The following is a 15,619-nucleotide window of genomic DNA, read 5'->3' on the forward strand; positions in this document are numbered from 1 at the left end:
TTTCTGTTTAGGTCTGGTAATGAAATTTTACTTGAGGGCGTCCACATGTTTTACAGTGTTCTTCATAAAGAGACCTAAATTTTTAAAATAACCCTCTACTGCCCTAAAACCCTTTCTGTTTTGGGGGAACTAAATCCGTGATTACTGATGATTAATTGGGAAGGAATATTCCCCACATCTAAAGTTGGGTGCTTTAGCTTTAGAATGGAAGCTTTGGACTATTATTTGATAACAGTTTTTGTTGTCAGGATCCTCTTTAATGCAGCCAAGGCAGGAGCCTGGTTTTTGTTTTAAAGTGTTGGCCAAACAAAAATCACACCACAATTTACAGCTCTATAAAGCACATGGCTGATTCATTCTGCCAGCAAGTTGTATATATAAGAATGGAATGCTTTCATTCAGCTTGTAATGCCGCCATTGCTTTTCCCCCTCTAAAATCAAGAAAAGAGAATAGAGAAGCTTGGAAAGTCATATCTTTTAAATATATTTAGAGCAAATAGAACAGGGCTGTATACCCTTTGGGCCCTTGGTAAATACTTGTTAAATGACTGATGACTTTAGTTCTCAGTGATTGCTTTTTGCTCTCACTCCAAGGTTTGATCTTAAAGATGATGGTAAACATCATCCTGACACACTTCTGTATTCAAAGAAAGAGACAGTAGCCTTGGCCTCCAGACTTAGCAGATAGATTAGCTTCCCTAAGGCTTTCTGGTTTCAACCAGTTTACTTATAGCTCACTCTGTTGATGGTAGGGCCATCTTTACTACTATCCATGCATAATTATGTATAAACAGATCACATAATGGCTTTATTTAGAGTCGGTGTATAAGGGAAGAAATGTGAATAAAGAAAGGGTACCCCATGAAGCTGAAAATCTGTGCTTGCCTCATCTTTCTGATAACATTTTTTCTTCATGCTTCTCTCGAGTGCATTGTAAAAGTGCCACATAAATGATTACACAGAAGTAGATAGTGAATGTGGCAAACATCTGGGATATGTTGATGTCAAAATTAATATATATTAAATGTATCAAATTTTCAGAATTGCAATTGCTTACTTTTCATGAACCAAGACATCCCATAATGTATGTATGTATATATGTATATGTGTATGTATAATACAATTACGTTATTTCACATTTACCTGACTAACAATCCAGCAGATATAAGTCCATCCTCCTTAAATTATTAAATGAATGAAAGATAATTGTACCTGTTTTAGAAGGTTAGGGAATGAAAATGACAGATATGGTCGGAGGTGGTACCTCTTTTGAAGATATAATCATTAAGTATAGAGGGCAATTAGCACCAGGTTTTTTCTACATATTTTTTCCATGAAGCCATATTTGACTCCCTGTTCATACTCTCTTCTCCCTGTCCTCATAAAGAATTCCCATTTCTGGTCTCCCAGAAATTACTTTGTAGTTAGGTTCACAAACTTAAAATTGGAAAGGAATTAAGAGGTCATTTACTTCAATATCTTTACTTCAAACATATGGAAAATCAAGCCCAAAGAAGTTAAAAATATTGCCCAGGGTTACACAGCTTGGATAAGAGTCAGAATTTGAATCCAAGACCTCTTACATCAGAGCCATTATTGACTATTCCTCTATATATACATATCATTCCCCCAGTAGAATTAAAGCACCTTGAAAACAGGAATTGTTTTCAGTTCATCTTTGTATCCTCAAGTCCTAGCACAGTGACTTGTAAATAGTATGGGAAGCTTCATATATATGTGTGTGTGTGTGTGTGTGTTTGTGTATATATATATGTGTGTATATGTGTATGACAAATGTAAGACACTTTCTCACTCATGTCTATGAGTTATTTGGTCTGTTCCCTAATCAATTCAATGGGATTCCAACCATGGACCTTTAACAGTCATCCGAGAGATACTTCCCCATGAAGCATTGGAATGCTCATGAGAATGGTGCTCATAGGATACTGGTAGATCAAAATAATTGATTAACTGAAACGTATGGGGTAGGAAGTCTGCTTCGACAAGTCATTTTTCCCTGTGCTATAAGATTTACTTGCACCTTGACATGTGGCAAATGTTAGATCTGACATGTGGCCATGTTAGATACTTGTATGTATCCAAACTCCAGTCTTTTGAGTAGACTGATTATTTGACTAATTGGTAGAGAGGACAACATACTCTCAGAATCTAGACTTCTGGCTAGAGAAGACGAATTCCTGATCAGTGCTTACTCAAGAGAGTCTACCAGGTGAGTCACTTAGGGATTTTCTGCAGAAGTATTCTTCCTCAGCACAGTTTCAGGAGTTTGAAAGTTCACAGACTGAACCTTCTAAAGAGGAGGAAATATCCTGATTCCTTTTTCTCCTTAGAAAAAGATGTTTTGCTAAATTTTCCCTGTACAACATTCTACTTGGAGAGCAAAGCCATATCATTACCTAGACACTTAAGTCTAATCAGAAGATTACTTTGTACTGTAATCCTCAAAGTATTTTTACTTTTTAAGAAGAGAGTCAGCTACAGCATAGTAATATTGGACTTTGGTTGACTTCTGGGAAAGGAACTCATCGGACTTGTTGGTTGTTACACATTTTATGTGGAGGGGAAAAATAGTATCATAGATTCAATTTACATTTATCTTACTTCATGCTGAAGACTATTTGGGGAATCATTGAATATATTTGAAGATTTTGTTATGCATTTAGAACAACAGTATGAATTATTGTTTATTTCAGTTAGATTTATCTTCTATCCGTTTCCAAGTTCTTCCATAAAGAAAAAAAAATCTAGTCTTTGATACTGGCCTATAAAGAAATCTATGGCCACTGCACCCTATTAGAGAGGGGAAAACAAATTAAAGTCTGAAACATAAATTTTGAAAATGAATTGGCATTTATAAGGGAACTAGCTAGCCTAATGATTTGATGACAGAAATTAGGAATGAAAGACTTTTTCTTTATGAATAAAATGTTAGAAGTCAAGGTTAAAATAAATATAAAATTAAAAATGCTCTTTTCATAGCATTTCTTTTAAAATATTTCTTAACTTTCAAGTCTCAATGTCTTTAAATGCTATCTAATTGCCTTATCCTTACTTTGCACTGTCAGAACAAATTCCTTGTTGGGAGATGTAATTAGTCATCTGTGATTGATACTATAGCTTTATATTTCCAAGAAAAATACTGAAATAATGTTTTTATTTAAAACTTTTCTTTCTTTCTTTTTTTGAGCTAAGGAAGCAATGATTATTTTTGGAGTTTTTATATTCTAGCATAGCACACCATTGTCTTTTTTGCCATGATGGTAAGACTGTATCTATAACAAAGTTACAGCATTTTCAAGCTAGGAAAATTTTGTAATATTATAATTCTCACTTCTAATTGGAGTAGGAAGTTACCCCTTAGGTTCTTCAATTGGGAATTGCTGTGGTAATTTCCCAGAATGCATTTCTCTAATCATATAAATGGTGCTCTAGAAAACAGTTTAGATGCTGAGACAACACATTGGGGTCTGCTCCTGAAAAGTAGATTCTGACAGTGAGCTCTTCTGACAGTAATCAATAAAGGGATGTTATACATTTTAAAATTCCATGACTTCTTATATTCAGCAAATAACAAGACTTTGGGAAATATGTGAGTAATCACTCAGAGTATGTGTGAGAAGAATGTCTATGCATAATGATCCATGTGCTATAACTTACAGTCTTTTGAAGTTGTTTTGGATTTGTAGAAAAAAATAGCATACCTCTTATTTTTATTTTTAATAACCAAAGCAGTAATAAGAATTTTGAACAGTGACACAAAGCATTTTCACTATCTATTTTTGTTGTAATCAAATATGTCACCCTTTGTGTTCATGTATATTTAGTGATTGTAAGAACCTAATACAGAATATAAAAAGGACATTAATTTATTCAATAATTTAACAAATGTTCAATAATCATCCCTCATGGACAATGGACTGTGATAGTTATATATAGAGATACACTTATTTAAACAATATTTTCCCCATCCTCAAGCAATTTTCCATTTCATTGAGGTGATGAAATAGGCAAATAATACCACTACATAATAGAATTCTAAATAAGCATAATAGAAGACAGAAAATATGATAAATGTCAAAGAAGAGATGTATAATATTTTACTGGTTAAGACATGAAGCAGCTATGCAGTTGCGGGGGGGATAAAAAACAGTTTTATAGTGAAAGATGAACTGGGCCTTAAAAGATAAGCAGACTATATCAGATTGTGCACTGTCTTGGGAAGGGTGGTAGAAAGGAAGGGGGAGAAAAATTTTAAACTGAAAAGCATATGGAAGTGATTGTTGATAAATCAAAATAAATTAATAATAAAAAAAGATAAACAGAATTTTGATAGTTATACCTGGTTGGGAGGTCATTGTAGGAAAAAGGAATGCCATAAGTAAGTAAATAGAGGTAGAGAAGTTGGATAAAGTATTTGTAGATCTATGATGTTATTTGTGTGGATACTTCCTTAATGTAACTCATACCTTATTCATACCTTATTAGCCTATTTTACTCTTATTCCTGTTCCCTCAATACTCCATTAAGGCCCCACTCAATATGCTAAGGGTGAGCCTTGTAATCTTTTTAACATGATTAATCTCATGACAGATTCATTGCCATTTCCAGACCTTTTTTCTTTTCAACTTTTTCATTCACTCTTTATCCCCTCTCCACCATCAGACATTCATTAATGATGTAGGGGAATTATTTTTCATAACTCATTTTTTTCTTTCTCCTTTTGCATAAAGTCATTTCCCTTCTGAGAATTTTTCCTTTTAAATTTTTAAAAATTATTTTTTTTGGTAATTTTGTTTCTATTTTTGAGATTATGTTGGGTATCTGTACTTTGAAAAAATGACCTCTACCTTCCCCCTATTGTCTCCCTCTTCATTGTGACATACTTTTAAGAAAGCTGAATCTATGCATGTCTTAAAGACACCTATAATGAAAATATGAAAGATAGACTTTCACAAATGACATTTTCACCAGACCGTACATTTATAGTCATATAATTCACTGATGATATATATGCACACACATACATATATATATATATAGTTATGCTTTAATATTATATATAAACAAAATACACACACACACACATATATAATATGCTTAAAGTAGGGAAATATTTCTTCACCATTGGTGTTCACGACTCTTGGGAAAATGCCTATCTCTGAGTCTAAGGCAAAGAGGAATAGGAATTCCCTACAGATGAGGTCTTTCAGATGGCATTTACATTAGGCTCATTACTTTGTCCTAATTGCATCAGGTTCTAGATCTAGATGCATCAGCATCTAGATAGATGCTCCTACCTGAGATATGCAAACATTAAAAATGTGAACTAAGAATTCACATGGGAAAAAAAAAGGATGAAGAAGGCCAATTATAGATATTTTGACACAGTTGGATGGATAGTCCATAGCAGTTGTCTATCAGCACTTATATATAATACAGACACTGTACATGGTAAATGAACTGGACCCATAATTTCAAAGAATAAAAATGAGTGGGCTAGATTGATTTGGGGAAGTTATGCACTTCTTTTAATAGCACAAAGTTTCACTTTGAAGCAATAGCCCACCTTTTTCCCAGCAGTATTCCTCTGGTATAGCTATGAATCTCAAAACTTCACAGTCCCCAAAGAACCAAAATTTAGAGTGACCCAAAAGTCAATGGAGAGATGTATGGCAGCTGTAAGTAGCCACATGTTACCATGTGTGACATGCATGAAGGATGTGCCCTAAAAGCTATCTAGGGGAGTTATGATGGCAAAGGGAATTGACCAGTCATACTGTGAGAAGGAGTTAATGGATGGAAAACTGGAGTGATGTACTAATACCCATATAATGTTTCCATTTTGTGTTTCCATAAAACATCCTCTGTGAGATGTTTTAATGAATTTTTAAAACTTTTGTTAAGCCAACCAGTGTGCTATATACTGATATACATAGGAAAGGATACATATAGAAAAGAGAAACAGTCCCAGCCCATCCAAATGGTATGAGCATATATGTGTCTTTCTGTATTCCAAACCATTGTTGCCATTAACTAGTATATCTCTTCATTAGGCTTAGAGACTAAAATGGCTTCTAGATTTATTTACTTCCTTGTTGTAGCAATTGTAGACAAGGGTAAGAGTATCAGTGGCTTTTCCTTGTTATAGTTCTTTTCTTTTCCTTTCCCCTTTTTTTCATTTGTTTTTTGAATGGGCAGAAATAGAGCTGTTGTAATTGTATATCATATCTTCTTATCTTTAACCTTTCTTCTAATTTAGTTTTAATGTTTACATTTCTTCTTGCAAGCTGATTTCATGTATATGTCTTGGTTAGCAAGATATTAAAATTTGTGAGTATCAAAATAAAGTAACTAAATCATAGTATTTTCAAGTATAAAAGCTACACATTTTAGAAGTGTATGCTAATGGTCTTGAAAATGTATTTTGGTGTCAACTTTGTAAGAATAATGAATTGAATTAAACTATGGAATTTGCCCAATGCTTTTTTCAAAATCTCTATTTTACAATCAGTTTCCTATTTATTAGAAAGTTATAGTTTTAAAATACCTTCAGATATTAGGTTCTGTCTAACGTATAAAGATCATTCCTTTTTTTGGATTATTTACTTTCATTCAATCCATTTTCCTTGTTTTTTCCTACCTTTACATGGAATTTTTTTAGGTACATCCATCGGGCGCTGTGATTTTGAATTTGATCTTTGTTTTTGGGAGCAGAGTCAAAATGATGACTTGGACTGGAATCAAAAAGCTGGCAACACCCCAACTATAGGCACTGAGCCAGTTGCTGATCACACCTTTCAAGACCCATCTGGTCATTACATCTTTATGAAGAGTATTTTTCCTCAGCAGCCAATGAGAGAAGCCTACATTTCTAGCCCAATGATAAGCAGAAGGAGCAAAAACTGCAAGGTATGGAAAAGAAAAGAAAAACTTAGTGGAAACTTGCTGACCAATATAGTCAAATTCAGCACATTGAATGAAACGTTCCCCCAAAAAGAAAGGCTGGATTGTATTCACCTTGGAACATTATTGAGTAGGATGAAGGTGGGGGTGGAAGAAAAAGGGGCACATGATAGAGGAATCCGTCCTATCGTTAGAAGATGTGTGGGAGACACAAACTAAATAAAATTCCCTTATTAGACAAATTGTATACATTTGCAAAAAATAAATGACATCAGAAAGCAGTACTTGATTAAATGGTAAAAACAGTAATGAGGTCAGAGTAGGGCTGTACTAGTCGGGAATGACTTCATGGAGGAAATGGGGTCTGTTGTTTCATTTAGAGCTAGAAGGAGCCTTAGAGATAATTGAGAGTTTTGACTTGGACCATAAAGGATGGAGAGGATTTAACTAATTGCAGTTAGGAAGGAAATTATTTCTGGAGATTGGGGAACAGCATAAATAAAGGAATAGAGGTAAGAAGAAACATAAAGTATTTGTCAAGCAAGTGAGGACACTAGCCTTGTTGGAATAGATTTCACACTGAGGTAAAGTTGGATAGCGAATAAGGGTTAGGGAGGCTCTTAAAAGTTAGACTGAGAAGTTTAAAGAGGCATTGCTGAAAATCTTTCTAAAAATATGTCAGTTAATTTTTTTCTTCTTTAGCAAATCTTGTATACTAAAGATGATATTTTTAAATTTTTTTTCTCTTAAAATTTTTATTAATGGAATGGAGCTATTTTCTGGCTAAGGATTATACTTTCTGGTCATCATTTTGAATCACAGTTTTCTCTGTAGAGGTTTATATGAGCAGTTGTAGGTGTCTGAGTCTGAGCCCAATCTGAATTGGTTCCAAATAGAAAGCACTGAAAGCTTTGTACGTACACAGTTTGAACAAATGCCTGATATCTACACATTTACTAAGCACACTTACAATGTTTACTTTGTCATTTGCTATTTTTTTTTCTAAATATGTAATGCAGAAAGGAAAGAACTTATGGCTAATTGAAGATTCTGACTGAATCCTGATTGAGATTTCACTATATTGATCTGTACTTGACTCAAGGGAACCAAAAAGGGATATGTCAAACCAAAATTCTTTTTTCCAGCTTTAGATGTTTTGAATGATTTATTTTGGTAAAGCTGTTCATGATCCCAGACTCATCATAAAGTATTCCATCCACCCACCTCAGAGAGCTCCAGAATTTACCAGTCATTTGACAATGATTAGACCCATTTTTGATAGAGCACACTACCCAAAGATTAACAGCCTAATTCTGAAATGAAAATAGTGATGATCACTATAATAATACCAAACTTTTTGACTTACAATTTTCAAATTGTCATGGTACTGATAATAGAAAGAAGATTTTAGTGTCTGAACATCTTGTTTTTCCATATGGAAATACAACAAAGAACTGTTAAATCAATGACTCAAATTAAGAAAATCATCATTCTCAAAATTTATGATGTATTTGTGTTTTTCTTCTATTGATTATTCCCAGTTTATCCTATTTATTTATACATATACCTCTCTCTATATGTATACATATATATGTGTGTGTATAGGTATGTATATGTGTGTGTGTGTCTTTATGTAGTTACTTTTATGTTGTCTCCACCATTAGATTATGAACTTACAGAATGTTTACTCATATCCTGACAGAGAGATGATGGACTGAATATGCCAAATGAATGTAAATATGGGAATTTGTTTTGGTTTACTATGAATATTTGTAATGAGTCTTGTTTTTCTTCTTTTTTTTCAGTAGAAGAGGGTGGTCAGAGAGAAAGAAAATAAATACTTGATAATTGAAAACAATTCAATCAAAAAAAGAAAAAAAGCATTTCAGGATTTCTCCTAAAATCCTGGGGGAAGATATAATAGCCTTGTTCTGGGAACATGTTCTGCTATAGTGTAGTTAAGTCTGGGATAATGGTTTTAGAACTCTCTCTCTCTCTCTCTCTCTCTCTCTCTCTCTCTCTCTCTCTCTCTCTCTCTCTCTCTCTCTCTCTCTCCCTCTCTCCCTCCCTCCCTTTTCTCTCCATTATATCTACTTATATTTATATCATCTACATCATGTCTACCTTTATTTCTTTATCTGTATCGATCTTCTATGACCATCTAAATATCCATCATCAACACGTGCATATACACAATACAGATATGCATATATATGTACGTAGGTATATATGTGTACAATACATACCCTGAATATGATTTATTACTTTTTTAACCTAATTGTAAAGGCAGAAAACAATCAAACTTTGTATATAACTCTTGTATTGTGGAAGAAGTAAGTGTGCAAATTTTATTTATTTATTTTTTTGCTAAGACAGGTCAAGGACCACAGAATGTTGTCTGATAAATATAGGACTGAGTCAGGAAGTCAGGAAGAGCTGATTTCATGGCCTACCTCTGATATATGTTGTCTGCATAACCCAGAGCAAATCACTTTATCTCTGATTGCTCCAGACAACTCTATTAAGACTGTAAATTCAGAGCTATTGCCAATACTTATTGTTTGTTCAAGTTTACTCATTGAAAGTTAGTTTTGTAGAGTAGAGGGGTAGTTCTTAAATGCTAGAAAACCAAGAACATATGCATATACATACATACACATATATACATGTGTACACATTTATATGATCCTTTGGTGCTGACTTGTGAATTTATAGTTAAGAAAGATAGCATTCAGGAATTCAAGTCCACTCAACAGACATAGTACCTAATATGTATGAAGCACAATGATAGGCTATAGGGATACAAAGACAAAAATGACATTCCCTGCCTTCAATGAGTTTACATTCTATTAAAGTAATATGACATGGACCTAAAGACTTCAGCATAGAGATACTAAACTAAATAATTTTAAGACATTGAGAAGACTAAAAACTGAGGGATAGAGAGAAGTGGCAATTGAGTTGTGCTTTGAAGGAAATTAGAATATCTACAAGGTAAAGTTGAGAAGGGAGTGCATTCCTCACATTGGGGAATGTACCAAAGTACAGAGGTATAAGAGGCAAACTCATGAAAGGAGAATAACTAAGAAGCCAGTTAGACTGGAAAGGGAAGTGTGAAAGAAATTAGTATAAAATTATGGAAGAATCAGATTGAGGAAGATAGTCAGTGGTAGGTTGAGGATTTTCATAATAAAATGAGATTCACAGATTGCTAGAATTGGGAAAAAGTAATTCAGTTTTATCCAGTCATTTTGGTGCTTAATAATAGCTAGACTTCAAAAGAAAGAATAGAATAAATAGGAGGCAGAATAGGATTAAGGAAATAGAGTTAGTTTTTCACAACATGACTGCCATATTTTGCATAACTGCAAACGTATAACCCGTATTGAGTTGCTTACCTTTTCAACGAGGGTGGGTGGGGAGGGAGGAAAGGAGAAAATTTGGAACCCAAAGTTTTAAAAACACATGTTAAAAAATGTTTTCGCATGCAATGGGGAAATAAGAAATATGGGAAATGGGGTACAGAAAACTATACTGCCCTACAGGAAAATAGAAGGAGAAGGGGATAAGAGAAAGGGGGGGGAGAGACAGAAGGGAGGGCAGATTAGGGGAAGGGATATTCAGAATGCATACCATCTTGGGGTGGAAGGAGGGGCAAGATGGGGTGAAAATTTGGAACTCAATGTCTTGTGGAAGTGAATGTTGAAAACTAAAAATAAATAAAATCAGAATTTCCACTAAAAAAAAGAAAAAAAATAATAGCTAGATTTTTTTGGCCACCATAGAAGCAGTTTTTTCCTATTAATGAAGATATGTTGAGCAGCTTCTGTGAATTAGGTAGATGTACTTTAGACCAATTTATACAATAAATAAGTTTCAGCCTTCTGAGCAATATGGATTTAAGACACTAATATCATTGCAAAAGTCACACAGCTGGAAATAGAAGAGTAATGTTAGTTTAATCATTGTTAACATATGAGTATAGGGATGCATTCTTTTAAAGTAGAGTTTTCAAAGGCTTCTTTTGATTGATCTGCTTTGTAGAGGAAATTAGTCTCATCATACTTCAAGAGCAAAGAATCTTCCATCCCTGCTGTCTAATATTTCATTTAACTTATTTTGTCATTTAAATCCTATTTGATCTAGAAATTTGCTTGGAATAATACAAAGAGTAGCAGTCTTGCAGAGAGGAGAAGTTTAGAATCAAATCCTGACTGACATTTAGTTGCTGTGTGCTCTGAGAAAATCACTTAACCTGTCTGATACTGAGTTTCCTTATCTGTAAAACAAGGATGATAATACCTAGTTCATGGGCTTATTGACGTGGGAATAAGAATGTAAATGATTATTTTATTATTCCATTTCCTTAGTATGTTACAGGAGGCATATTTCATATTCTCTCTCTCCTTCCTATAACATTACAATGGATATAAATTATATAAGAATTTCAAAATTTAAATAAGTATTACTCTTTTTATTTCCCTTAAACATTCAATCCTTTAAAAAAAGCATTAAAGAATTTTAAAAAAATAGTTGTACAATGAATACCAGATGAAATAGTGCAAATTAATTGGAAGAAGAATTAACATAAGTGATCATAAAACAAAAGAGACAAAATTATAATTTGGTAACAATTCGAATGCTACTTTTCTTAAAGATTTGTTAAAAAAAATTAGTTCAATAATTCCATGATTTTTAAAGGACCTTTTTGCAACCAAGTAGGACTTCTCCTTCTTTCCTTTCCTTTCTCCAGAACCATAACCCCCACTGTTATAAGCATCTGTTTGAGAATAGTAAAGCATGCCTAGAAGAAATGTAGAAAAATTAATGATTAATAGCTCATTGTATGAATATTTATGATATGTGTTTAATAAAGAGGAGTAAGTGAAAGGTCAGTGCTGGTGATGATTGGCTCTTTCACGTATAAAATATGTTTATCAGGTAAGCAGAGGTACCTGCCAGTTCCAAAGAAAAACACCTTTTATGCTTGACCTTGTGGAACATCCTAAAGCAGCACTTTTGCAGAGTTTAAACTGAGTCATCTTAAAATTTCTATTACGAAAGAACAATTCCTTAGAAGGAGTAAAATTGAAAGCATATTTTTTATGTGCTCATGTTGTCCTGGTGATTAGCTTACATGGCCCTCGGCAGGAATGTTCCCATTATCCAGAAAAGGAAATGTGAGATATCATCTATGGAAACTGTTTCATTATTTTTGCATGTGGGTGTGATGAAATGGTACAAGAGAATAGGAAAGTGAATAATGACACACCAATCATATGCCTAATTTTAAGTTGACTGCCAAAATCAGAATTTTTTTTCACATTGTGCCATTTAGATGGCCAAAGGCAAATCCATTACAAATTCTCACCATGACTATGCTCTACAGTTGATACAAAACAGGATTGATTAGAAATTATAGCCAGGCCAGTTTTCCCCATTTCATTCTGATGCTACCAAAATGGTTGATTCTTTGCCCCACTGACCTTCAAGGTAGATGATCAATTCTAATGCAGATCAAATTCATTTTTGGATATCCTCTAATATTCATATTGTTGTTCAGTCATTTCAGTTGTGTCTGACTCAAAATGAATGCATTGGAAGTTTTCTTGGCAAAGATACTGGAGTGATTTGCTATTTCCTTCTCCAGTTCATTTTGCAGATGAGGAAACTAAGGCAAACAAGGCTAAGTGCCTTGACCAGGGTCACACAGCTAGTAAGTATTTGCGGTCCGATTTGAACTCAGATCTTACTGGCTCCAAGCCTGGCACTCCATCTACTGTTCCACTTAGCTCCCCTAATGTGTATGAAGCGTATAGTAAATCTATTAGCACTAGGTGGAAATTACATTTATTTAATAATGTATTTCTATTTTATCAAACACATGGTAATCAGAACTTTGGTGAACCACTGTAAAGACTCTTCAATTTGGAAACAGAGGACAAGGGTTTAAATTCTAGCCCTATCACTTCCCACCTCTGTCCTCTTGGTCAAGTCATTTTTACCTCACTTGGCCTCAGTCACATCATCTGTAAAATGAACAGCTCGGACTAGATTATCTCTTTCAATTTGCTATCTTTGAAAGACTATAGATATGTGACGTGTGAATGTAGATATGTGATCAGATGAGGTCAATCAAGGTGATATGTGGAAATAAATCTTGTTCTCATCAGGGGATAGAGATGACCTAGTTTTTCAGAGACTATGTCAGGGAAGTACACCTAGTAGGTGCTACCAGGTGAGCTGGAATTTTTGTGGTTCCATTCATTAACTTATTTTTATTGCAACTATTGGGCTTGGAACAATCCTAGCTGTTCTGTGGGTTATCTTGTTTGCAACTGAATTTGAAAAGGGCAAGAGTGGTTAAATATCTCAGTTAGCTTCCAGGCATTATAAATAAAAGGGCGTATGTATGGTATGAAATCATTGAAGATGAAGAAAATGAATACAACCACATTAAATGCCAGTTTTTTTCTTTTAGATAATTTTCCACTATCACATGTATGGAAAGGGCATTGGAGCACTAACTGTTTCTCAGATATCAATCACAAATAAGACAAAGATCCTATTCTGTCTTACTGGAGAACAAGGCAATTACTGGAAGAGGAAAGAATTAATTCTGCACAATGATGAAGATTTCCAAGTCACTTTTGAAGGTCAAGTTGGGAACGGTCACAGGGGACATATTGCACTTGATGATATTATTTTGTCAAGGGGCTGTTTCCCATCCCATCACTCCATTGTCAAGGAACCTCCTACACCACCAACGACAGGTAAATTTTAACACACATTTTGTTGATATATTTTGTTTTAACACCTCCCCAGTTCCTACCTGTTATCCTTCCCTATTTAATACCCTCTCGGGAGCTATTTCCATTTTTCAATTAAGAATAAAAAAGTGTGTTTCTAATAGTTTGTATGTTTAAGTCAGAGTTGTAAGAAAAGAGAGGAGAAGTAGATGTAAAGGCATATACCTGTAATCTGGCTACCTATGTCTGTAATCTGGAAGGCTAAAGCTGACAGATCTCTTGAGCTCAGGAGTTCTGAGGTATGGTGGAGTATTTGAATCAGGTTTGCTGTTTATGGTATCAGTATGATGAGCCTGAGGGAATAAGAGGCCATTAAGTTTCCTACGGAAGAGGCAAATCAGCTGTGATTGGAAACGGAAAAGGTAAAACCCCTAATCACTAATAGGATTCAGACTTTGAATAGAACCTGTACTTCTAGCCTGGGCAAAATGGGGAGATCAAGTCTTTAAAAAAAAGTAAGAAAAGGAAAAAAAGGAAAAGGAAAAGGAGGAAGAAATTAAAATGAAATCACAAAAAAATCTAATTGCCTAGTGTTTTTCAAAGAGGAAAAATAAAGCTAACTTCTGTTAAGGAAAGTATCCTTAAAGTATTTAAGTTTGTGAAAATGTCTATTGTTTTACTATATTCTTTGCCAAAACAAGTCCTTACTAAATCGTCCGGGTAATCTATCACAAATTTTCACCTTCTATGAAATATATTCACAATTTGTTCACATACAGGTAACTCTAAGTTTAAAAATAAAAGTATCAATGCTATTTTACATCACTTCTTGATATACTCATAGATGTCTTCCTGGTAATGATTAAGAAGAGTTAAATAAAACCAACTAACAAAGAAATTACATCTGATAGTATATACAATACTTTGCACCTGTAGTCCTCTATCACTTTTTAGAGGAAAACAATCTGTTTCATCTGGTCTTTCTGGCAGAATCAAAATTGTTCATTACATTTAATGAGTTCAGGGACATTTTGATATTATTACAATTATTGTGTATATTGTTTTCCTGGTTCTTCCCCATTCCCTCTGTTCACACAAATCTTTTAATTTTTCTCTGAATTCATCATATTCATCATTTCCTACAGTATTCAATTTTACTCACTTTTTGTCTAGTTTTGTTGTTATTGTTCTTTTTGCTACATAAATAGCAATATATTAGACCCAGCTCTTATAAGCTCCCAAGAGTTAATTGTAAAATTTTGAGTGTGAATATTTATACCTCAGAAATAGGCAGTCACTACAAAGATGGGTTATGTTTATCATTTTTATGGATTTTCTAGGCCATCCAGAACCCAGTTCAGAAAGTGGGAAATAGGAGCATCTTCCACCTTGGAGAGGGCCTTACCATTTTGGCCCTGTGCTGCTAGGAATCCTGTGGGCTTCTTGACTATTTATATGGCTTGAATTCAATAGGAGTGACAAAATCTATTCCTTCCAGGAAGATGAAAGATCACTGGGGCTTATCGCTTGAGCCTCTTTTATGTTTTCCAGATTCTTACCACTGTCAATTGTCTTACTGCTATAGTCTAAGGATTCCTAGGTTTTGAAATCTACCCTAGTCGGTGGCTATCTTTCAGTCTTGAAGAGGAACAGAACAACATTACTATGTTGTGGTCATGGTAGAGTGTGTCTGACTGTGGCTGACCAGAAAAATATAAGCTTGGAAGACTCTACCACAGATTGGGCACAAATAGTCCATATGAAGTCCATATTTGGGGTGGAGATGTCTCTAAATTTGTGCATCTTACATTTCTTTTGAGCTACTGCAATTCTGCTTTGCTCATAGAGCACAGTGCTTTTTTATGTCACTGCTTACAAAAGCTCTTTATTATCACAACTTTAGTGCAAATATTATTATTCTAATTTTGCAGAAGCTGAGGCTGAGA

The 15,619-nt window shown here is 34.2% G+C and overlaps 1 protein-coding gene across 1 annotated transcript in view; it reads left to right on the forward strand.

Annotated features, from left to right (window-relative positions):
• Nucleotides 1–15,619, forward strand: part of MALRD1 (MAM and LDL receptor class A domain containing 1) — an 844,925-nt gene that overhangs the window by 362,170 nt on the left and 467,136 nt on the right. The window contains 2 exon segments of the mRNA XM_020966909.2: nt 6,683–6,930; nt 13,406–13,677. Coding sequence (XP_020822568.2) covers nt 6,683–6,930; nt 13,406–13,677 — 520 coding nt within the window.

Source organism: Phascolarctos cinereus, unplaced genomic scaffold (genome assembly GCF_003287225.1).
Source record: "Phascolarctos cinereus isolate Bilbo 61053 unplaced genomic scaffold, phaCin_HiC Scaffold_1;HRSCAF=81, whole genome shotgun sequence".
In the NCBI taxonomy this organism is placed as follows: domain Eukaryota; kingdom Metazoa; phylum Chordata; class Mammalia; order Diprotodontia; family Phascolarctidae; genus Phascolarctos; species Phascolarctos cinereus.